At 43.4% G+C, this 23,730-nt stretch overlaps 1 protein-coding gene across 4 annotated transcripts in view; it reads left to right on the top strand.

Annotated features, from left to right (window-relative positions):
• The window catches only part of LOC110509541 (solute carrier family 12 member 2), a 137,626-nt gene that overhangs the window by 78,768 nt on the left and 35,128 nt on the right, over nt 1-23,730 (top strand). For 3 of the 4 annotated variants that reach the window (XM_021590462.2, XM_021590463.2, XM_036967547.1), the window contains 13 exons: nt 10,270-10,378; nt 10,810-10,937; nt 11,089-11,173; nt 11,274-11,440; nt 12,688-12,795; nt 13,132-13,255; nt 13,486-13,587; nt 15,165-15,320; nt 17,024-17,123; nt 18,629-18,740; nt 19,586-19,726; nt 21,629-21,735; nt 23,434-23,513. In XM_021590462.2, the coding sequence (XP_021446137.2) occupies nt 10,270-10,378; nt 10,810-10,937; nt 11,089-11,173; nt 11,274-11,440; nt 12,688-12,795; nt 13,132-13,255; nt 13,486-13,587; nt 15,165-15,320; nt 17,024-17,123; nt 18,629-18,740; nt 19,586-19,726; nt 21,629-21,735; nt 23,434-23,513 (1,519 nt within the window). The remainder of the gene's footprint in view (nt 1-10,269; nt 10,379-10,809; nt 10,938-11,088; nt 11,174-11,273; nt 11,441-12,687; nt 12,796-13,131; nt 13,256-13,485; nt 13,588-15,164; nt 15,321-17,023; nt 17,124-18,628; nt 18,741-19,585; nt 19,727-21,628; nt 21,736-23,433; nt 23,514-23,730) is intronic. The other variant, XM_036967546.1, reaches the window with a different exon arrangement.

The raw sequence follows: 23,730 nt of genomic DNA on the forward strand, positions 1-23,730 counted from the left end.
CAATTAGTATTTGTTGGCATTGCCTTTAAATTGTTTAACTTGTGTTTTGGGTAGCCTTCCACAAGCTTCCCACAATCAGTTGAGTGAATTTTGGCCCATTCCTCCATACAGAACTGGTGTAACTGAGTCAGGTTTGTAGGCCTCCTTGCTCGCACACGCTTTTTTAGTTCTGCCCACAAATGTTTTATAGGATTGAGGTCAGGGCTTTGTGATGGCCACTCCAAAACCTTGACTTTGTTGTCCTTAAGCCATTTTGCCACAACTTTGGGAGTATGCTTGTGGTCATTGTCCATTTGGAAGACACATTTGCAACCAAACTGATGTCTTGAGATGTTGCTTCAATATATCCACATAATTTTCTTCCCTCATGATGCCATCTATTTTGTGAAGTGCACCAGTACCTCCTGCAGCAAAGTACCCCCACAACATGATGCTGCCACCCCTGTGCTTCACGGTTGGGATGGTGTTCTTCGGCTTGCAAGCATCCCCCTTTTTCCTCCAAACATAACGATGGTCATTATGGCCAAACAGTTCTATTTTTGTGTCATCAGACCAGAGGACATTTCTCCAAAAAGTATGAACTTTGTCCCCATATGCAGTTGCAAACCGTAGTCTGGCTTTTTAATGGCAGTTTTGGAGCAGTGGCTTTTTCCTTGCTGAGCGGCCTTATGTCGATATTAGACTCGTTTTACTGTGGATATAGATACTTTTGTACCTGTTTCCTCCAGCATCTTCACAAGGTCCTTTGCTGTTGTTCTGGGATTGATTTTCACTTTTCGGAACCAAAGTACGTTCATCTCTAGGAGACAGAACGCGTCTCCTTCCTGAGCGGTATGACGGCTGCGTGGTCCCATGGTGTTTATATTTGCGTACTATTGTTTGTACAGATGAACATGGTACCTCCAGGTGTTTTTAAAATTGCTCCCAAGGATGAACCAGACTTGTATAGGTCTACAATTTTTTTTCTGAGGTCTTGGCGGATTTCTTTTGGTTTTCCCATGATGTCAAGCAAAGAGTCACTGAGTTTGAAGGTAGGCCTTGAAATACTTCCACAGGTATACCTCCAATTGACTCATTTTCTGGAATTTTCCAAGCTGAAGACTTAGTTTAGTTAAATTGAAGACTTAGTTTTTCCTGTAATTAGTATTACACGATTAAAATGAATAATCATGTAACTGTAATTAACTAGGAAGTCGGGGCACCAAGGAAAGTATTCAGATAACAAAGTTATAATTCTTCACCAATCTTTTACACTTTCTCCGGAACATGTAATTTGTTATTACCTCAAGTTCTGTGAGGTGGAAGGATTTCCTTTGTCTCCATGAAAAACTATTCTCTATAACTGTGTGTCCATGAGGGGGGGGCTTGCTATACCCAAAGAGGCCAATGTCATGCAAGTTACAAATCAATATAATATCATGAACACATGATGTCCTGTTTGTAGATCATCGTTGCAGTCCCCTTTGGTGGTTGAACTTGGTAGGCTTCTCTGAAAGCGGAGCAGTCCACCACAAGGATGGCAGTTGATGTCCGGTTGGTGATCGCCGTTGCGGTCCCTTCTAGTGATGAACCTTGGTAGGTTCCCTGGAAGCTGCAAAGTACCCCAAGGGAGGGCCAGGGGATGTCCTGGTTGATGATCGCCGTACATTCATTCTCCAATGAGCGACGTTGTGGTACTAAGTTATGGTTTATGGGGACTTTGTTTATGGCTCTATCACTTCCTAAGTGTCAAAGGAACTGAACCGAAAAGGAATGGAAGCATAAACAAAAGATATACAAAATATAGTTCTCACACAAAAATCATCTAATTGGACTGTATTCTATATACGTCCAATGTTCTGGCAAAATGACTATCATGGCATTGTCTCTAATGCCATATCTAGGGTTTTCCTACTTGGTGTGTTGCTTAGGCACTATCCTAAGTTGATAACTATATGATTTGTCTATAGCTGTAAGGCACTAGTTTTGGGCAGTCTACAGGGATGACCTATGGACTTCTGGGAAGAAAACTGGTGAGTGCTGTAGAGTCGCCAAGAAGTAAATGTTCAACTTTATTTACTAAGGCTGGTATTTTGCTTGGACCCTTAAGTGATCTTAGCATAAATCCTAATTGGATTGTGGTTAATGATTCTAATCATTTTCCTCCTGAATGGAGGATTCTATTTATTATTGTTGCCATTTGTTTTGGAGGTGGACAAGTCCACTGGACTTCCTTTACGACCAGTGTGGTACACCTCAGTACTATCTTAGATGTGTTCTAAGATAATCCCCGTCTAGGGGCCTGTCTGCTCCTCACTGTTCTCATAGGGGAGTTTACAACTAGATTTGATTTATGCTCTGGCGGCCTCGTGCGGTGTTGTCCGTAGTCTCGACCCCCCCCCACCGGCCTCGATGAGGCTCATCATGGGTCTGGGCTACTGTTCCCCTCCCTTTGTGTCTCCCGACCCCCCCACCAGCGGGTGGTGTTGGTGTCCGAGGCGCAAACGAAAAGGTTGAACCCTATGTACGAGTTGTCAGCGGCCGCGTTGTTATGAGAATGGCTGTAACCTTTCAACCAAATCTCCTGGTGTTTGTGCTTCAAAACGCTCAGTGGCTGTCGAGGCATGTCAGTAACCACCACGTCCATGTGTGGCAACCCCTTCAGTACCTGCGAACTGAGACGAGGATATCTGTCTGTGATATCGCAAAGTGTTTCACCAGTGGGAGTCATCGGATCAGTTGCTGGACTGACGCCATTAGTGACATTGTAAGGGACGACAGTCCCCAAAAAAGCGGAAGGTGTATCATCGGAATCAGAGTATACTCTGCGCATCAATGTTTTTCTTGCTGAGACGGCTGCAGTGCTTGCGAAAGTGCCCGAAGGGCAAGAGGAGTTCATCTCAACTACCGTATTGCACGACTGCAAGGAGGAGGGAAGTTGCGTATTCACAGAGACAGCTGACTCGAAATTGTGAAAAGAATGGACAATCAAGTTGGCTGATGGAATGTGTCGAGATATCGTAATATCTCCTTGGATCGGATTCTGCCCCAAGAGGTTTCTAAACGTATTTTTCCCAAGGGGTGCTTTCGACAGATACCCCTCGTGAATGACTGCGTAGCAGCTAGTGTTAGGGGAAGACAGTGTGGTCAGTGGAGAAGGCACGGTGGCCTGTGACCATACCTGGTTGGTTTTCCAATCCATCAATGGGAGTAACCGATCCATCAAGTCTGCTCCAAGTAGCAGGGGTACAGTTTAGAGGCTGGTAACATACACAGGGTGAACGAGCAATACGTTCTTGAAGTGTAGTTTCAGCGTGACTCTCAATGTGAGAGACGAGGTAGTCTGAGTGACCCCTCGAAATGTAGTGTCGCATCGTTCCACTTTTAACCAATGTTTAGTTGGCTTCAAAGCCCTTTTAAGATCATCAAACAATATTTGAGAGATGAGTGATATTGTCGCACCCGAATCAATTAGCGCATGACAAGTTAAGCAGTCCTCCAGGACTGTTTCCAGGTATGGCCGTTTAGATTTGTGGTTAGTGGACATATTCCCCACAAAGTGGAGTGGTCGTTCGCAACGACGTGATGTGCCATTTCGGTTCAACGTGGAAGCAGATGGACTTTTCCGATTTTGAGTGGGCTTGGCTTTAACGAAGCGTTTGACCTTTCTCTTCGCAACCTTTGTATCAGTGTCTATAGACAAAGCCCGGGGGCTTGTTTCTTGATCAAGCGGGCCCTGGATAGGGTCTTGAATGAGAGCGGGAGAAATTACAACTTCCTATGGATATGGGAGACGCTAGCGTCTCAACTGGCCAATTGCCAGGGGAAATGCAGAGCGCCAGATTCAAATAAAATGCCATAAAATTCAAACTTTCATTAAATCACACATGTAAGATACTCAATTAAAGCTACCCTCGTTGTGAATACAGCCAACATGTCAGATTTTAAAAATGCTTTTCGGCGAAAGCATAAAAGCTATTATCTGATAGCCTGCGCCCATCTGCACCAGCAGTAAACAAAGGAGCTAGCGTAGCAGGCGCTACACAAAACGCTGAAATAAAATATAAAATATGCATTACCTTTGACGAGCTTCTTTTGTTGGCACTCCAATATGTCCCATAAACATCACAATTGGTTCTTTTGTTCGGTTAATTCCGTCCATATACATCGAAAATGTCCATTTGTAAAGCTCGTTTGATCCAGAAAAAAACAGCTTACAAAAACACAACGTCACTACAAAATACTTTGCCAAAATATTTCAAACTACTTTTGTAATGCAACGTTAGGTATTTTTAAACGTTAATAATCAATCAAATTGTAGACGGGGCAATCTGTATTCAATACATGAACGAAAAGAAACCAGCTCTGCTTTTCACGTCTTGCGCAACTCATAAAAGTGTCCCCGGTTCCGAGTTGGCCTACTTCTTCAATGCACAGAGGAATAACCTCACCATATTCCAAAGACTCCAAATCCAATGGCAAAGACAATATAGTGAACAGAGATGGGAACATTTTTTAATATCTGAACAGTTAGTCCTCGAGGTTTTGCCTGCTACATAAGTTATGTTATACTCACAGACATGATTCAAACAGTTTTAGAAACTTCAGAGTGTTTTCTATCCAGATCTATGAATAATATGCATATCTTATATTCCTGGCATGAGTAGCAGGAAGTTGAAATTGGGCACGCTATTTATCCAAAATTTAAAATTCTGCCCCCTAGCTTTAAGAGGTTAGTGTCCTTGCTATGTGTGTTAATTCCTGCAGACCTGGTGTCCGGTAATTCCCCTTCTAGTCCTTGTGACTTATCTTTTACCCTTTTCTCAGATTGTTCTCATTTTAGTTCTTCCCGTAGTGGAACTTCTGGAGAAAATTTGTCTACGTTTTGATCGTCCTTCACCCCTTTGTTATCCTTTTTGGGTTGGGTGCAGAAACGTAGCGAACAGGTCGATTGTAGCGGTAGTCATGTTGATGGCGACGTACTTTACAGTTATTTTGACCACGGAGGTTATTGGAATCATGGTTTCGTGGTAGAAGCTGTTGTGCGTCATCTCAACGCTCCAATACCTGATAATGCACCCTCTAACTGGAGTGAGTGCTCCTGGTCAAACTTCAAAACCGAATGGTCAGGGCTCTTAGCGTTGTGAACTTTTGATGCCTCAAAAGCTGTGCTTGCAAGCTCTTTGAGTTGTAAGATAGGCAAGCCAACGTGGGGGGCAGGGCCCAAGTAGGTAATGAAGGTCGGATACATGTTCGACAGGAACATTTGTTTAAAAGGTAACAGGTCTTCCATGCCTGTTTCAGTGAGTAGGCCAAAGTAAGCTGAACGGGGTGTGGGTGTTCGTTACTAGCTTGTTTGACGGTGTTAGCCAGTGAACTATCGTGTTTGTGAGTCGCAGAACCACTGAGTTCTAATCTCAAAGCTGTGGCAAGTTTAGCGTAGTTGTTTAGCACGTGTTGCTGTTGTAGACGAATGAACCTTGTCATGTGTCTATTCGACGTTTGCTTCAACAGGTAAACCCTGTCAGAACCCTTGGCGTTCGGGTAGCCATCCAACGTGTCCTCTATGTCAGCTAGAAACATCTCAGTATCGTTTGGCTGACCTGGAACGGGGTCAAAGGTGGGGAAATTCTTGATGAGTTTGTCAAGGTATTCCGCGCCAAGCGGGCGGAGAGGGTTGGCTTCATCCTGTGGAGAGATTGGGGCTGAAAGGCCAAGAGGAGAAGCCAAGCCTTGTTGTTGGCCAAGAGGCGCAATATTACTCAGTGCCGAATGGCCAAGAGGAGAAGACCGAGGGACACATGAGCGAGGCAAGGTCTGAAACCTATCGTCTTTACTCCTGTGAGTACAGGGCTCCGGTTGCCTGGATTGGTAGTCTGGACTTCCTCCAGATGGTACCTAAGGGTGGTATTCTGCTGCATTGCAGAGTCCAATATCAATATTTCCATCTTCATCACCTGAGTTCCCTCATCATTAATTTGGTCAGCGACTTCAATGAGTTCTGCTGATTTGTCATCCAACTTTGTCATTTTGTTCATTAACTGATCGTCTTTGGTCTGTAGTGTTTTGAGTAGAACCGTGTTACTTTGAGTAACGAACTGCATGCATGTTATCAAGTTGAGCGCTCCTGTTTGTAGATAACTCTTCAGATTTATGTAGTTTGGCGTGGACATCATCGTATTTAATTTTGGCTAAATCAAGTTGTTCCTGTAGCGTATGATTTTGTTCCTGTAGAAGACAATTTGTTGAAGTGCTTGTTCATTGTCATACGTTTTTGCAATTACATTTAATTGTTCAGTTTTCAAGCGCAGTTCCATAGCTAGCAGAATTTTTCCCGTTTCTGCATTTGTCATTGGTTTCCCGGTTCTCTCCCCCTGTCCCTTTATGTCTCTCGTTACCTGCTCGTGCTTCAGCTGTGCACTGCGGTATTGGACAGATGCCAATCTCGGATGGCAAGACATCAGGGCTAGACTGGAGAGAACCTTTACGAGGCCTGCGCCCGATGGTTGATTTTGGAAAGCGTTGTTGCCTGCTTTTCCACTAATGGCATAATTAGGGTTGGTATCGCTGCTGAGGTCAGAGATCAATCCATTTGCGGGTGGAGGTTCACTAATTAGCGGGCGAGTGTGGACTACCCCCTCTGATAGCTTGCTCATTATTAGAACATTATGAAAAAATATATATGTTTTTCCTAATTTTCCAAAGTTTGGTTTTGGAATATATTGGGAGCTGCAAAGACAATTTTAATATATTTATAGACATTAATGAACCATCAGTACTGGACAGTACTGTGGAAGTTGCAAAAGCAAATTGAATTAATCAATGATAATGATTAATCATACCTGGATAGGCTATCTGGGAATTAAACTTTAAATTTACCTGGGGAGTTGGTTCATCTAGGTTACTATTGCAAATCTTAAAGTGTCTCATTTAACTGGAAGAACCTAGAAAGCTATGTTCGACAACTTAAATAAATAAATTGAATGAGACCCAATAATACCCAAGCAATTGAGATTGCTGGATTATCATAAGGATAATGTTAGGTACATTTACCACTATGGTACACCTTCCCCTCAGGCCAAAGCCATATGGGATTCCCGCTGGAGGCGGAACTGATTGATTGTTCTTTGCAGAAGCAGATGTTACTGATTGATCAAATTTAATGAATAATCAAACCTGTATAGGCTATCTGGGAATTAAACTTTACATTCACCTGGGAAGTTTGTTCATCTAGGTTACTATTGCAAAGTTTAAGGTGTCTCATTTAATTGGAAGAACCTAGAAAGGTATGTCCGACAATTTAAATAAATAAATTGAATGAGACGATAATACCCAAGCAATTGAAATTGCTGGATTATTTTAACGTGATCCACGTTTGGATTTCCAACACTTTTTTTTTAAAGAGATGTACTTGCGATTCTTCACCACCAGTGATACTGAATGCTGAAATGAAACGGAAGTACAAAGAGCGGGACTTCCGTCGCGCAAGGCGGGGGAATTTAAACAGAACACAGGAAGTGAAATGTTCTAACCTGTATGGCTCTAGAAGTTAATATTGACCGACGGAAATAGTACCGTTTGGCCTAACGGACTAAATCTGGAATTTATCACTCATTGCTCTGACGCTAAAAACCACTACCGGAGGCTCACTATAGCCTCTTCAAATGGGAACACACACACAACCAATTTGAATGTATACAAAGCAGTCTGTTCGTACACTTCTGTTTGCACAATTGATATATAGAATTCCACAGCAAAGTCTAATTCCTATATTAGATTCCTCACATGGGGCACCATAAATGTTGTCTTTACTATCATTAAATTGAAGACTTCGTTTTTATCAAAGATTCCCTGTAATTAGTATTACGCGATTAAACTGAATAATCATGTAACTGTAATTAACTAGGAAGTCGGGGCACCAAGGAAAGTTTTCAGATAACAAAGTTATAATTTCCCAATATAACCTTTCAGATATTTTCATATCTGATCAATAGTCTTCTGATTAATGATGTATTTATTTTACCTCACGTTAGTCTCATTCCAAACGTCGTAAATTGTTGGTTATCTGCACGATCCCATTCTTCACTGAGTCATCCATACATCAATTGTCTTAAATAGTAATAAATAAATTAACTAAGTAATTCACAGAAATGCATAAACAAACAAACATGGTAAATGTGGTTACATGAAAATGTGCCCTAGTGGGCTGAACCGGCATGGCGGTTTGTTAGACAAGAGGGGGAGTGGGGGTCGACTAAGAAGTCACTACAAAGTGATAACTTTAACAATTGAAATGCTAATCCTTACACATGAACGCTCACTCAGTCGGGAACAATTACAATCAATATATATATTTACGCTCAGTGTGTCGTCTTGATCGCTGGTGAAAAGTTCATTTATTTTGTAGAATTGTCCGTCTCTCTCCCTCTCTTTCTCAGGGGTGGTTAGAGGGGTTTGTTCAGAGTGACATTCGTTATAGGATGGATGTTTCGGTGGTTGTCGTTCTTCGCATTCAATGATGCCGAATTCCTAGCTGCAGACTAGTAATCAATATCAAAGACTTGTTCTTATTCTGTCGGTATCGATAGTCTAAGAGTTTAACCATGTGGTATGGTTAAAAAGATTCAGCAATGGTCTACACCTTTAGCCATCTCGTAATTGAGGTAAGCTTGGTCTGGTGATAATTTCTCAAAGTTGGGTTTTATTCGGAATGGCAGAAAAGGGCTGTCCCAGGATGTCTGACCCGAACTGGGCTCAGGGGCGGTCGTCTGATTTAGTTAAAATCCAATTTCCTTTTTGAGTTTTCCTTCATTAAACAGTCCAAAATCACATTGTAAAATTGTGTAAACAGTATCATACTCATCTTATACAACAATTAGATGTAAACCTTATATCTGGGGCTATTATATAAACAGTGTTATGGTAATGTGGCCACACCGTCTCCCATGAGCTTCCCAAGTTGTGACAAACGGACCAGTTCGTAGCTGGATTCTTAACCGATCTTTTACACTTTCTCCAGAACATGAAATGTGTTAGTACCTCAAGTTCTGTGAGGTGGAAGGATTTCCTTTGTCTCCATGAAAAACTACTCTCTATAACTGTGTGTCCATGAGGTCTTCTCAGGAATTTATGACCTCTGACCACAGCAGCCTAGTTGAAGGAGGCAAGGGGGAGGCAGGGAGAGGGGGATGGGCTTGCTATACCCAAAGAGGCCAACGTCATGACACTGTTTAACCTCTAGTGACACCACATCCCGTGAACGGGACCTTTGTCATCATCTGACACTAATTAGCATAACGCAACGGACATAAATATTCCTAGAAAATATTCCTATTCATGAAAATCACAAATGATATATATTGAGACACAGCTTAGCCTTTTGTTAATCACCCAGTCATCTCAGATGTTCAAAATGCTTTACAGCCAAAGCTAGACAAGCATTTGTGTAAGTTTATCGATAGCCTAGCATAGCATTTTGTCCAGCTAGCAGCAGGTAACTTGGTCACTGAAATCAGAAAAGCAATCAAATTAAATAGTTTACCTTTGATGAGCTTCGGATGTTTTCACTCACGAGACTCCCAGTTAGATAGCAAATGTTCCTTTTTTCCAAAAATATTATTTTTGTAGGCGAAATAGCTCCGTTTGTTCTTCACGTTTGGCTGAGAAATCGCCCGGAAATGAAAAATATTCCAAATTAGCTCCATAATATCGACAGAAACATGGCAAATGTTGTTTATAATCAATCCTCAAGGTGTTTTTCAAATATCTATTCGATAATATATCCATCGGGACAATTAGTTTTTCAGTAGGACCGATTGGAGTAATGGCTACCTCTGTATTTTACGCGAGAATCTCTCTGGAGCATCAGGTGACCACTTGCGCAATGTAGCCGCTTACGGGTATTCTTCAACGTAAATGCGTAAAACTACGTCACAATGCTGTAGACACCTTTGGGAATACGGAGAAAGAGTAATCTGGTTGATAGCCCATTCACTGCTCAATAGGGATGCATTGGAACGCAGCGCTTTCAAAACATGATGCACTTACTTGTATGTAAACTTTTGACCCATTGGAATTGTGATACAGTGAATTTTAAGTGAAATAATCTGTCTGTAAACAATTTTTGGAAAAATTACTTGTCATGCACAAAGTAGATGTCCTAACCGACTTGCCAAAACTATAGTTTGTTAACAAGAAATGTGTGGAGTGGTTGAAAAACGAGTTTTAATGACTCCAACCTAAGTGTATGTAAACTTCCGACTGTAATTAACATGTTCATTCTGTCCACAGGCTCAGATATTCCTGCTGGTCGTTCTGATTACGGCCATCTTCAACTACTTCATTGGCTCCTTCATCCCACTCAAGTCCAAGGAGTCGCAGGGCTTCTTTGGCTACGACAGTATGACCCTGTTTGGTTCTCCCTTTACACAACACAAACTGACATGACTCTCAAGCAAAAGTAAAGACAGTCTAAAACGTGTCAAGTGAAATTAGATTGACACAGTACCGGTGGTTTCGTTGTGGAGCTATAATTCTGAATTAATGTATTCTTCTCTGAACTCATGACCTACATGACTACTGTATGCAGTATGACGTACTGGCTACTCAAAGTTGTACTAGAGTTTTTTTTTATGAAATCACAAGACCAAACCAATTGGATTATTTGTAATTCACTTTGCGACCTGATTCCAACTCGCAGATCAACTGATCGAGTCTGACTGTCCTAAGATACGCACTGCATGCTTTGTAACTCTTGCTCTCTCTTGCATTCTCTCTTGATCTGCTCACCTCTCCTTTCTCTCTCTTTCCCCCCCGCTCTCCTGCTCTAAGGTGCGATTATGATGGAGAACATGGGTCCGGACTTCCGAGGCACAGAGTCGTTTTTCTCCGTCTTTGCCATCTTCTTCCCTGCAGCCACTGGCATTCTGGCCGGCGCCAACATCTCAGGAGATCTTTCTGTAAGGACCCCAGGTCATTGATTAGAACAAAACAAGCAGATCACAATTCATATAAAAAGGATACAATCAATGGAACTCATGTAGTCTTGATTAAAAGTGGGACTTGATATGAAATCAGTTTGGGGGACTAGGCATGTCTTTATATTCACAGGACCCACAACTGGCCATTCCAAGAGGAACACTCTTAGCCATTCTGATCACTGGCATTGTCTACCTGGGGGTTGCCATTTCTACTGGTATGTGGAATTTCTTCTCATTTGTCCCGAACAAGACCGAATAAATTATACATATTACAGATAGAGAGTTTGTGACAGTTTGTCTTGTTTCTCATTAAAGGCTCTTGCATTGTGAGAGACGCCACAGGAAACGGCAATGACACACTCAGCGCACAGTTCATGGCCAACTGCACTGACGCCGCCTGCAAATTTGGCTATGACTTCTCCTACTGCAAGGGTGATGACGGCCAGTACAACTGCAGATATGGACTCCAGAACGACTTCCAGGTACATTTCGTGACTACACTACAAAAGTATGTGGACACCTGCTCGTCGAACATCTCATACCAAAATCATGGGGATTAATATGGAGTTGGTTCCCCCCTTTGCTCCTATAACAGCCTCCACTCTTCTGGGAAGACTTTCCACTAGACGTTGGAACATTGCTGCTATAACAGCCTCCACTCTTCTGGGAAGGCTTTCCACTAGATGTTGGAACGTTGCTGCAGGGACTTGCTTCCATTCAGCCACGAGCATTAGTGAGGTCGGCACTGATGTTGGGTGATGATGACTGGCTCGCTCCCATTCGACGTTCCAATTCATCCCAAAGGTGTTCAGTGGCGTTGAGGCCAAACCGGGCTCAACAAACCATTTCTGTATGAACCTCACTTTGTGCACAGGGGCATTGTCATGCTGCAACAGGAAAGGGCCTTCCCCAAACTTTTGCTACATTTGGAAGCATAGAATTTCTAGAATACCATTGTCTGCTGTAGTGTTTCCCATCACTCAAACTAAGGGGCCTAGCCCGAACCATGAAATACAGCCCCAGACCATTATTCCTCCTCCACCAAACTTTACCGTTGGCACTATACGTTGGGGCAGGTAGCGATCTCCTGGCATCCGCCAAACACAGATTTGTCTGTCGGACTACCAGATGGTGAAGTGTGATTCATCACTCCAGAGAACGTGTTTTCACTGCTCCAGAATCCAATTGCGGCACGCTTTACACCACTCCAGCAGACGCTTGGCATTGCGCATGGTGATCTTAGGCTTGTGTGCGGCTCCTCGGCCATGGAAACTCATTTGGACTTAACAATAACAGCACTTACAGTTCACTGGGGAAGCTCTAGCAGGGCAGAAATTTACCAACTGACTTGTTGGAAAGGTGGCATCCTGTGATTGTGCCACGTTGAAAGTCACTGAGCTCTTCAGTTAGGTCATTCTACTGCCAATGTTTGTCCTCTGGAGATTGCATGGCTGTGTGCTCAGATTTCTACATCTGTCAGCAACGGGTGTGGCTGAAATAGCAGAATCCTCTAATTTGGAGGGGTGTCCACATGCTTTGTGTATATATAGTGCATGTCTGATTGGGTGATGTTTGCCACCTAGAACGGCAGCCATTTTGTGGCATTTTTCATCACCGTTGAGTGGTGAGGGGAACTTGAAGAAACGTACATACATCCTCTTCGTCCCGGGTTGGATAGGTCTGGCCTTATGGGCTCAGCTGTTTAACCGGTATCATGCCTTTTCCTTAGGTCATGAGCATCGTGTCCGGGTTCAGCCCCATCATCACAGCCGGAATCTTCTCCGCCACTCTGTCCTCTGCCCTGGCCTCTCTGGTCAGCGCCCCCAAAGTGTTCCAGGTAGACTCTGTCCTCAGATCCTGCTTCCTTAATCTGTCCCTGCTAGTCACGTTATGCTTTTACCATATGATCCTCACTTTATGGAATAGCCTGCAGAGTTTATGCACATGTCCTGTTACACTACTATAGCCTGCAGAGTTTATGCACATGTCCTGTTACACTACTATAGCCTGCAGAGTTTATGCACATGTCCTGTTACAGTTACTGTCCCATAGACACAAATCAAAGGCAAGGTTGTGATCTTGTATCCCAATGTTCCTCAGGTCATCATCTAGTGTCCCATCTGCTGATTAGTAAAGCGGTGTCCAATTCCAATGGTTTTTCCTTCTCCTCCAGGCTCTATGCAAAGACAACATCTACCCCGGCCTTGAGATGTTCGCCAAGGGATATGGCAAGAACAACGAGCCCCTTCGTGGCTACATCCTCACCTTCTGCATCGCTCTGGCCTTCATCCTCATTGGTAATTACGCTGTCCAGGTTTAGACATCTAGCAATGACACTATTATTCACAATATGAGATTCTGTAGTATGTCATGAACATGTAATTCAGTATTATGTCAGTATATCATTCAGTAGTACATCAGTAATATGTAATTTAGTAGTATAATTTAGTCCTAATGTTTACTATTGAAAGTCTATGGACAGTTCCCTATGAACAACTAAACTGCCATGATTTTGTCTTTATTTTAGCCCAGTTGAACGTTATTGCTCCCATCATCTCCAACTTCTTCCTGGCCTCCTATGCTCTCATCAACTTCTCTGTATTCCACGCCTCTCTGGCCAACTCTCCAGGTAAGTCCTTTTGGGACAACAACAAAACTTTCCTGAGGAAAAGTTATATCTGCAGAAAGTCTGGAATTTCAATGCGACCAATGGGGGCAGTCCTCACTCTGTCATTCTTAGTGAATGCATTGCTCCACTGGTATGCGTTGCATTGAGTCGCATCTATCTTTGCCATTCCCCAAATAGCTTAAGCCTTGAGATAACGGATGTAATGACATGCCTGAGTTATGGGAACATTGTCATAACTGGACAATTGTTTTATTAAAGAATGGCAACTGCGATCTTTATGATAAGGCCCACAGTTTTATTCTTAAGGAAGTCAATTGGAAGAAATGGGATTGTCTCAATGGCTCTCAGTATTATGCAAATGATTGATAGACAACTTGGTTGAAAGCAATACTGCTGGGAAACAACATGTACTGCTGCTAATTATTCAATGCAACACATTCCGTATATTGGATTTGACCCTTGTCTGACTGGTGTGATTTGTGTAGGAGTCAAACCTCAGGGACTGGGGTTTAGTAGTGAGGCTAGCTTGGCATGATGGCACAGTGTCATTAAAAGTCACTTATCTACGCTGGATGATGTCCACTCAGTGTCAACTGTCAGTCTATTGGTGTCAAGAAATCAAGATCTTTACTGTCATTTTTTTGGTACCTAATGGTCATCAGTTGTGCCTTAGTCATGATGGAAAAGACAAATGAGTGTACGAAGTTGAAAAGACCCTTTCATTGTTGTATCATCCAGCCGTTGTTGTATAAAGTGATGTTTGTTTTTCTGTTAATACCACAAAGAAAGCCCTAGGAGAACGCCAGGTACAGATTTTATACCTAATTCTGACATTGTCCACGCAGACCATTTAATTACACGGATTTAAAGGGTACATGACTCACTAGAAGCAAGGCAATAGACACTTGGCTTCTCGCCTCTGGAAAGTCAAACTGGCAATGTCTAACGCCTTCTTTTCTGGCCACCTAGAGCCCATTTTTGCTCTCCCAACGGGCACGGGGCAAAGAATGACGTCACTCCACTGTACCCTTTATGTCCTGTGGTTTTTGTAGTTCTTGTCACTGTGTAACCGTGCGCACAGTTAAACTGTGCCCCATTGTACCAGTTTACTAAACTCCCACTAGTCTAGTCTCTTTAGTATCTAATTAACTGGGATCCAGTAGTGGATGTAACATTATTGTGCAATGTTTTTTTACACCATTTGTAATCCACGTGCATATCCCTGCTCTTTCCTTAAATTAGTGACGTTGCTATATTAAGCCGCCGCCCATTTTTTATGATTCAGTCATTTCACTTATAACGATGACGTTTGTTGGAATATGTAAAGAAGTAATGCACTTGCTGATTTCTTCATAGACACGAGTGGCAGATTCGAGCTAACCTTTTGGATTCTACCTCTGTTCATGTTCGTATGTTATTCCTTACATTTGGATATATAACCCATTCTAACCTCTCTACGGTCTTTTACAATAAGGATAAAGGCCATATGCTGGCACCCCTTGGTATTACTGACCCCAAAGTGCATTTTTACGAGGGTCCTTATAAGGGAGTCCACCTAACGTTTCTCTGATCCTTAGGGTGGCGCCCCAGCTTCAAGTTCTACAACATGTGGGTGTCCCTGGCTGGAGCTGTGCTGTGCTGCGTGGTCATGTTCGTCATCAATTGGTGGGCAGCCCTGATGACCAACGTTATTGTCATGGGCCTCTACATCTACGTGAGCTACAAGAAGCCCGGTGAGTGACTCAAGACCAGGCCAAGTCGGCCATCTTGGATTGCCTCAACATCGACTAGTGTTATTTTGCCAAGATAGGTGCTCATTGAGAAACTTGGCTAACATGGCTTACGGTTATCTTACTTTACAAAGATCATTACCATATTATTTCATGAATTAGCTTACCCTTTAATTGAAAAAATATAGCAATGCCCCCAAAAGAGGTCAATCGCTGTGAATTACACCTCACCACTTAGTGTAAATAATGTCCTAGTCTTTTGATTCCACTTAAATATCAACCTTTTATGACTAAGCCACATTAGCACAATGCACTGAAAGTCCCCTGATGCCCAAAGATGCTTCGAACACTCCCGAGTGGCGCAGTGGTCTAATGCACTACATCTCAGTGCTAGAGATGTCACTACAGACCCTGGTTCGATCCCGGGCTGTAACACAACCGGCCATGATCGGGGGTCCCATAGGGCGGGGCACAATTGGCCCAGCGTCATCCGGGTTAGGGGAGGATTTGGCCAGGGTAGGCCTTCATTGTAAATAAGAATTTGTTCTTAACTGACTTGCCTAGTTAAATAACATAAACGCTTTGAACAAAATGTGAATCAGGCCCCACTATTGATATTTCAAGCTTTTTTTTTATTGCTGATGCATACATGTATTTTGGTGAAGTGCATTTGCATTACAATTATGTTTTTGTTGTGCACCCTCTGCTGCAGTGCAGCCCAGGCCAACATGGTTGAAATGTATTTATAGCTAAACGCAGGGCTGTGGAAACGGGCAGTATGACTACAGCCGAAATGAACCAGCTATTCACAATGTGATGCTGTATTGAGGTCCGTTACATTTGAATCAGAGGGCTTGCCGCTTACAGGGAAGGCAGGATGTGGGTTGTCAAAAACAATGGCTCTCGGCTCTATTTGCAGGGTAGAACATATGTTTCCACAAAAATATTCTGTCAACTTCGTCATTCAGTCTGTTAATTAGCATACGGATTTATAAATTATTAATTCTACCTTGTACATTAATAGACTTTCCCTCCGATGGTGATTTGCCAAAGGGCTGGCTCATTCTCCTGTTAACTTTTCTTAAGCTGCCCACCCAAGCAAGGCAGCGTGACATTAAATGGGGGGCTTTTAAATGTCTAGTGCTGGGAGGGTGAGGGTGCGGATACATGCAGTTACATACGCTCGAGTACTAGACTGTTGAGGTCCCCACAGGGTTAAGATGGTCCACTGTGTTAGTGCTCAGGCTCTCTGGCCTGGCTGTGCTGATTCTATCCTGGAGCAAGCTGAGGACTAGACTGTTGAGGTCCCCACAGGGTTTTAAGATGGTTGATTTGAAGTCCCCATATGGAACCACTGGCTCTGGGTAAACAAACCTGACCTGTGGAAACCCCAGGGGGGCGCACCAGACACCAATTTAGACATTCACAGAGACACACTTGTATGAACACACACATACACAAATAGCGTCACACACTCCATTTGACATGCAGCTATATACACACACATGCTCTCACATGCTCTCCCTCACAGACACATTCTCACACACGCAGAGTCACAGCTTCACACACAGCTCTACACACTCATGCACAGCATCCCTACTGACTCCCACACTGCATGGAACTTGTTCCAATGGCCTGACTGGCTTAATGGCCACCCATACAGGGTCCTGACTTGAGAATGTGACTATGTTTGTCCTCTCTTCCAGATGTGAACTGGGGCTCCTCGACCCAGGCTCTGACATACCATCAGGCCCTGACCCACAGTCTGCACCTCAGCAGTGTTGAGGACCACATCAAGAACTTCAGGTATAGAACACACTTTAGCACACACACACACACACACACTACTTAGACCAAAGGAATAGTATGGTCTTTGAAATGCAGTGGCCCATAGAAAGGCTATATTCTTAACACTCACTAAACCACCTTAGCCCTTCCTGGTGTTTCATTATGCTACTTTTTCAATATTTACTGGGGAAAATGTTCAGTATTCAGGAAATGTCCTTCATTCACGTTGTCATAAAGGCTGTTGCCCTGTTAGTTCTAACAGTATCTGATAGGCAAATTAGATGAACAACTCTTCACTTAATTACCCTTCGATGTTGCATGGCAAGTTGTCACTAGCACATGCCCACTGAGGTGTGCAGATCCGGGGAGGCTGCAGCAGGCTGACTGCATCCGGGTGGCAGGGGAGGACATTGCTGTTTGTCCAGTCAGGCAGGCTACAGCAGGCCCATCTCTCCGTCTCGGCATGACACATCCCCTTGGAGAGGGTTGTGTAACTGCACACCTGGGACAACAGTGGCAGATACTTGGCATCCTGAACACTGCCTTGCCTCAGAGGACAAAAGTGTGAGACTAAATAGTCTATTCTCGAAAACCTAGCATCTGTCATCAGATAGCAACGGTGTAGTGCATGGGAGTTGGGGTATAGAACCGTGTTTCTCGAAGACGTGGGCACTGCCTCAACCACACAAACAAGGGGGCAGACATATTTTAGTACTAGTGTTCTAGTGATACAATATCAAATGGATGCTTACCTTGATTTTAATCAAGCATACACTCTCGTCCAGGGTCTTCTTCAGAAACACTGACATAGGAAAAGCTTTCCATCAGGTCACCCTCAGAACTTGTCTGAGCCACAACATGACTATCTCATGCTCTATTGTTCACCTGCTCACACATGGACTGTAAGAGTTGCTGTGGATGCTTTTCAGAATGCTCAATTCGCCCTGGAAGTGTTCCCATGGCAATAACTCGGCGGTGAGGGATTATGGAGCATCTGATATTGTCTTCAGAATTCAAACGTGTTACTCCTGGACTTCTCGTTTCCCCCCTCCTGGCTCTCTTATTAATCTCATGTGCTCAACATAGCTTTGATTTGATGTGCGTTACTCCATCCGAGTCTGTTCTTGTTCTTGATGAAAACCTCTGCTCTCAAGGTCATTAGAAGACATTGAGAGAGATGAAGCACTGAGGAGTACTGTGTGCATGTGACCTCGTGAAAAAGTCAAAAGGGTGAGGCAAGCGGTGGCCATTGGTTAACCCTCCTGGAGAGGTAGTGGGTGCATGTTTTAGTTTCAGCTCTGCGCTAAACTGACCGAAATCTACTAAATCAGCTGCTCATTAGAACTTTGATTAACAGAATCAGGTGGGTTGCCGTAAAAAAACACCTGCTCATCAAGTATATCTCCATGAGGAGGGTTGGCCATCCTTGGGTTAGATATTGGTGTCCCTAGTATGTGTACCATTTACTGTTAGCATGGATACTAGCTAAATGCTGTTTTTGTATTGACTATGTTTTACCACAGACCCCAGTGCTTGGTGATGACGGGATACCCCAACTCCCGTCCGGCTCTGCTCCACCTGGTCCACGCCTTCACCAAGAACGTGGGCCTGATGATCTGCGGCCATGTGCGCACGGTGAGTCACCAGAGACTTCGCCTACCTGGAGACCATTTTGTCTCCATCACATAACTGTACCATAGCACACAACAGGGCCATTTTGGCTCCATTTCACGATGTTTCACTCTTATTTTATAGCATACCCTTAACCTTAGATTACTAATCTCATTGCAATGTCATAATTACTTCTAGTTAACTACTGGTGACTAAGGGCTTTATTGACTCCCATTAGAACCAATTTGCGGGAAACAGAACACAGTGGCTGCCCTATTGTTTTGAACCTTGGTTGTGTTGCTCATATTAATCCCGTTTACTTTCAAATCCACATTTCATGTTGATTGAGTCGTTGCTCCCAATTACCGATTGTTTTTTTTGTTTTTTTCATGACTATTAGCAACTTTTTTCCCCATCTAAATCCCTCATGTGTGCGTTACCTGGGGGCAATAAAACTGCCGTTCCATTAAAGCGGTGTGGGACTGGGGAAATGTAATCGTCCCTGCGCTGTGCCCACAACGCTCTCTCTTTCTCTCATAAACACATGCACTCTCACTTTCTCTATTCTTCCATTAACACTGGCAAAAAAGAGTGAGTGCTCCAACACCAGCCAATGGTAAAAATGGGCTGCTTTTTACGCTAAAGCCCCTCTCTCTAGAAATAAGGAAGACTCCATGTATGGACCTTTTAAGGCTGTTTGAATTGGGGCTTCTTCCAGGAAAACTTAAGATCCTTTGACGGTAACTGGTACTGTAAATGTGATTTTGACTGTGCAAGGTGGAACTACATCTACGTTTGTTAATGAGTTGCTAAATGCTACACTTGGCCTTTAGCGTGACTGTTCTTATCTATGTGTGTTGTGTCCACAGGGCTCCAGAAGACCCAACTTCAAAGACCTGTCCAACGACCAGACGCGTTACCAGCGCTGGCTGCTGAAAAACGAGACCAAGGCTTTCTACACCCCTGTGTTTGCCGACGACATGAGACAGGGCACCCAGTATCTGTTACAAGTGAGAACAGACAAACACTGCAATTGGTGGAAGTACAACATTTTTGTTCTATATAAACTCAGCAGAAAAAGAAACGTCCCTTTTTCAGGACCCTGTCTTTCAAAGATAATTCGTAAAAATCCACAGATCTTAATTGTAAAGGGTTTAAACACTGTTTCCCATGCTTGTTTAATGAACCATAAACAATTAATGAACATGCCCCAAAACAGCTTACAGACGGTAGGCAATTAAGGTCACAGTAATGAAAACTTAGGACACTACATAAGCCTTTCTACTGACTCTGAAAAACACCAAAAGAAAGATGCCCAGGGTCGCTGCTCATCTACGTGAACATGCTGCAAGGAGGCATGAGGATTGCAGATGTGGTCAGGGCAATAAATTGCAATATTCGTACTGTGAGATGCCTAAGGCAGGGCTATAGGGAGACAGGACGGACAGCTGATCATCCTCGCAGTGGTAGACCACTTGTAACAACACCTGCACATGATCGGTACATCCGAACATCACACCTGCGGGACAGGTACAGGATGGCAACAACTGCCCTAGTTACACAGGAACACACAATCTCTCCATCAGTGCTCAGACTGTCCGCAATAGGCTGAGAGAGGCTGGACTGAGGGCTTGTAGGCCTGTTGTAAGGCAGGTCCTCACCAGACATCACCGGCAACAACGTCGCCTATGGGCACAAGCCCACCATTGCTGGACCAGACAGAACTGGCAAAAAGTCCTCTTCACTGACGAGTTGCGGTCTTGTCTCACCAGGGGTGATGCTCGGATTTGCGTTCATCGTCGAAGGAATGAGCGTTACACCGAGGCCTGTGCTCTGGAGCGGGATCGATTTGGAGGTGGAGGATCCGTCAGGCAGGGCTATAGTAACACCTGCACATGATCGGTACATCCGAACATCACACCTGCGGGACACACCTGTTGTCATTGCAGGCAATCTCAACGCTGTGCGTTACAGGGAAGACATCCTCCTCCTTCATGTGGTACCCTTCCTGCAGGCTCATCCTGACATGACCCTCCAGCATGACAATGCCACCAGCCATACTGCTCGTTCTGTGTGTGATTTCCTGCAAGACAGGAATGTCAGTGTTCTGCCATGGCCAGCGAAGAGCCCAGATCCCAATCCCATTGAGCATGTCTGGGACCTGTTGGATTGGAGGGTGAGGACAAGGGTGCCTTGGTGGAAGAGTGGGGTAACATCTCACAGCAAGAACTGGCACATCTGGTGCAGTCCATGAGGAGGAGATGCACTGCATTACTTAATGCAGCTGGTGGCCACATCAGATACTGACTGTTACTTTTGATTTTGACCCCCCCTTTGTTCAGCGACACATTATTTCACTTCTGTTAGTCACATGTCTGTGGAACTTGTTCAGTTTGTCTCAGTTGTTGAATCTTGTTATGTATATACAAATATTTACATATGTTAAGTTTGCTGAAAATGAACGCAGTTGACAGTCAGTGATTTTTTTCTGAGTTTATATTTGAATTCTACTCTGTTTTCCCTAGAAACACATGCCTTTGGATTTATGCTAAATTTGACAATTTTTTTCCTGAAGTTCAAACACATTGAATCAAAGTGCATGATAATATATTGAAAACCATTGTGGTGTGGAGTTGAGGTCAGTTCCAGTTCAACTCCATGGAATTGTCAAATTACATGGAAAACTAGAATTAAAAAAAGATCCATGGATCAAGATTGAATTAACCCCAATGCAGGTGATATACTTTAATGTTATGATTGCTGGCCAAACATACTTTTTCATGCTTGATAGCGATTGCGTAAGCTGATCTTTTGGGAGGTGCAGCACCCTGTCAAATTGATCTACAGATAGGGATTCATTTAGTAGTGGCTTTAGGTTGGTCTGACCTGTTCTCCCCTCTGTTTTACCCAAGGCTGCCGGACTGGGTCGCCTGAGGCCCAACACTCTGGTGATTGGCTACAAGAGTGACTGGAGGGACGGAGACATGATGAACGTGGAGACCTACATCCACATGATTCAGTGAGTAAACAAACGGGGGCTTTGCAAGCCACCTCATCAAAAGGCCGTCCACAAAGATGCCCGATCTAGAACAGTCATTGTTTTAAAGCATGAACATGAGATGGGTTGTGAAGATAACATGCTTAGTCACAAAACCAAAGTACTCTATATGGAATACTACACACACACACACACACACACACACACACACACACACACACACACACTAGTTTGGACTTCTGTCAACTTTTATTCAGTCGCAAATCAAATGTTAAGCAACAGATGGCTGGACGGTCCACTGTCCTTCTCTCAGCACATATCAAAGCTGCAGGCTAAAGTTAAATCTGGACTTGGTTTCCTTTATCATAATCGCTCCTCTTTCACCCCAGCTGCCAAACTAACCCTGATTCAGATGACCATCCTACCCATGCTAGATTACGGAAACTTAATTTATTGATCGGCAGGTAAGGGTGCTCTCGAGCGGCTAGATGTTCTTTAACATTCGGCCATCAGATTTGCCACCAATGCTCCTTATAGGACACATCACTGCACTCTATAGTCCTCTGTAAACTGGTCATCTCTGTATATCTGTCACAAGACCCACTGGTTGATACTTATTTATACAACCCTCCTAGGCCTCACTCCCCCCTGTCTGAGATATCTAATGCAGCCCTCATCCTCCACATACAACACCCGTTCTGCTAGTCACATTCTGTTAAAGGTCGAACTGGACAGTTTTCTCAATCATGGACTCTCTTACAGACAGTTGTGGCTGCTTTATGTGATGTGTTGTTGTCTCGACCCCCTTGACTTGTGTACTTTTGTCTGTGCTCAATAATGTTTGTACCATGTTTTGTGCTTCTACCATGTTGTGCTGCTGCCATGTTGTGTTCCTACCATGCTGTGTTATGTGTTGCTGCAATGCTATGTTGTTTTAGGACTCTTTATGTAGCTTTGTGTTGTCTCTCTTGTCGTGATGTGTATGTTCTACTATATTTGAATTTAATTTATTTTTATTTTTAATCCCAGCCCCCGTACCTGCAGGAGGCCATTTGCCTTTTGGTAGGCCATCATTGTAAATAGGAATTTGTTTTTAACTGACTTGCCTAGTTAAATTTAAATTTAAAAAATAAAAAAGACTGAAATGCTTACTTACTTACCTTCCCAACAATGCAGAGAGAAAGAAAATAGAGAAATACTAGAAAAGTAAAATATGTTATACACAAGTACAGATAACTTGGTTATAAGATGATGACCAATGGATTTAGACTGAATCAGTTCCTGGCGTAAAGTGTGGGGATTATTGTATTAGATTGGAAGGTTAGAGATGGTTCAGCCCCAGCATATTAAAACCTATGCTAATACTCATAGCAATGTGCTCTTTAGTTTTCCTTTCATGCTAGCTTCTACTATACACTTACATCAATGCAGTTTTATAGAATGGGTGAAGTCATGCTTTCACATGGTCTGTGAAGATCCCATCTCTACCAGTAAGGCATTTAACGTTGCCTTTCGAAACTTGGCCTCTTTCATTGCGGCTTGAGTTCTTAGCTTGTTTGTTTGCGGTAACCTTGTTAAAGTGCGTATGCGTGTTTAGTCTGAGTGGAAAACTGCACGTTTAATGTAGTTTGTTGTACACATACACACAGGCCCTGCTCAGGGTCAAGCGTCTTCCGGTAAAATGCAAACAGAATGCGTTTGTTTGTTTGTGCCTTTCAGCGATGCCTTTGACTTCCAGTACGGTTCCGTGGTCTTCAGACTGAAGGAGGGACTAGACGTATCCCACATCTCAGAACAAGGTGTGTGTACACACACACACACACTGAAACACTTTTGTACCAAATTACATGATGTACTTACCCACCCACACACACACACACTGAAACACTTTCGTACCAAATTACATGATGTACTTACCCACCCACACACACACACACTGAAACACTTTCGTACCAAATTACATGATGTACTTACCCACCCACACACACACACACTGAAACACTTTCGTACCAAATT

This window comes from Oncorhynchus mykiss, chromosome Y (assembly GCF_013265735.2).
Source record: "Oncorhynchus mykiss isolate Arlee chromosome Y, USDA_OmykA_1.1, whole genome shotgun sequence".
NCBI lineage: Eukaryota > Metazoa > Chordata > Actinopteri > Salmoniformes > Salmonidae > Oncorhynchus > Oncorhynchus mykiss.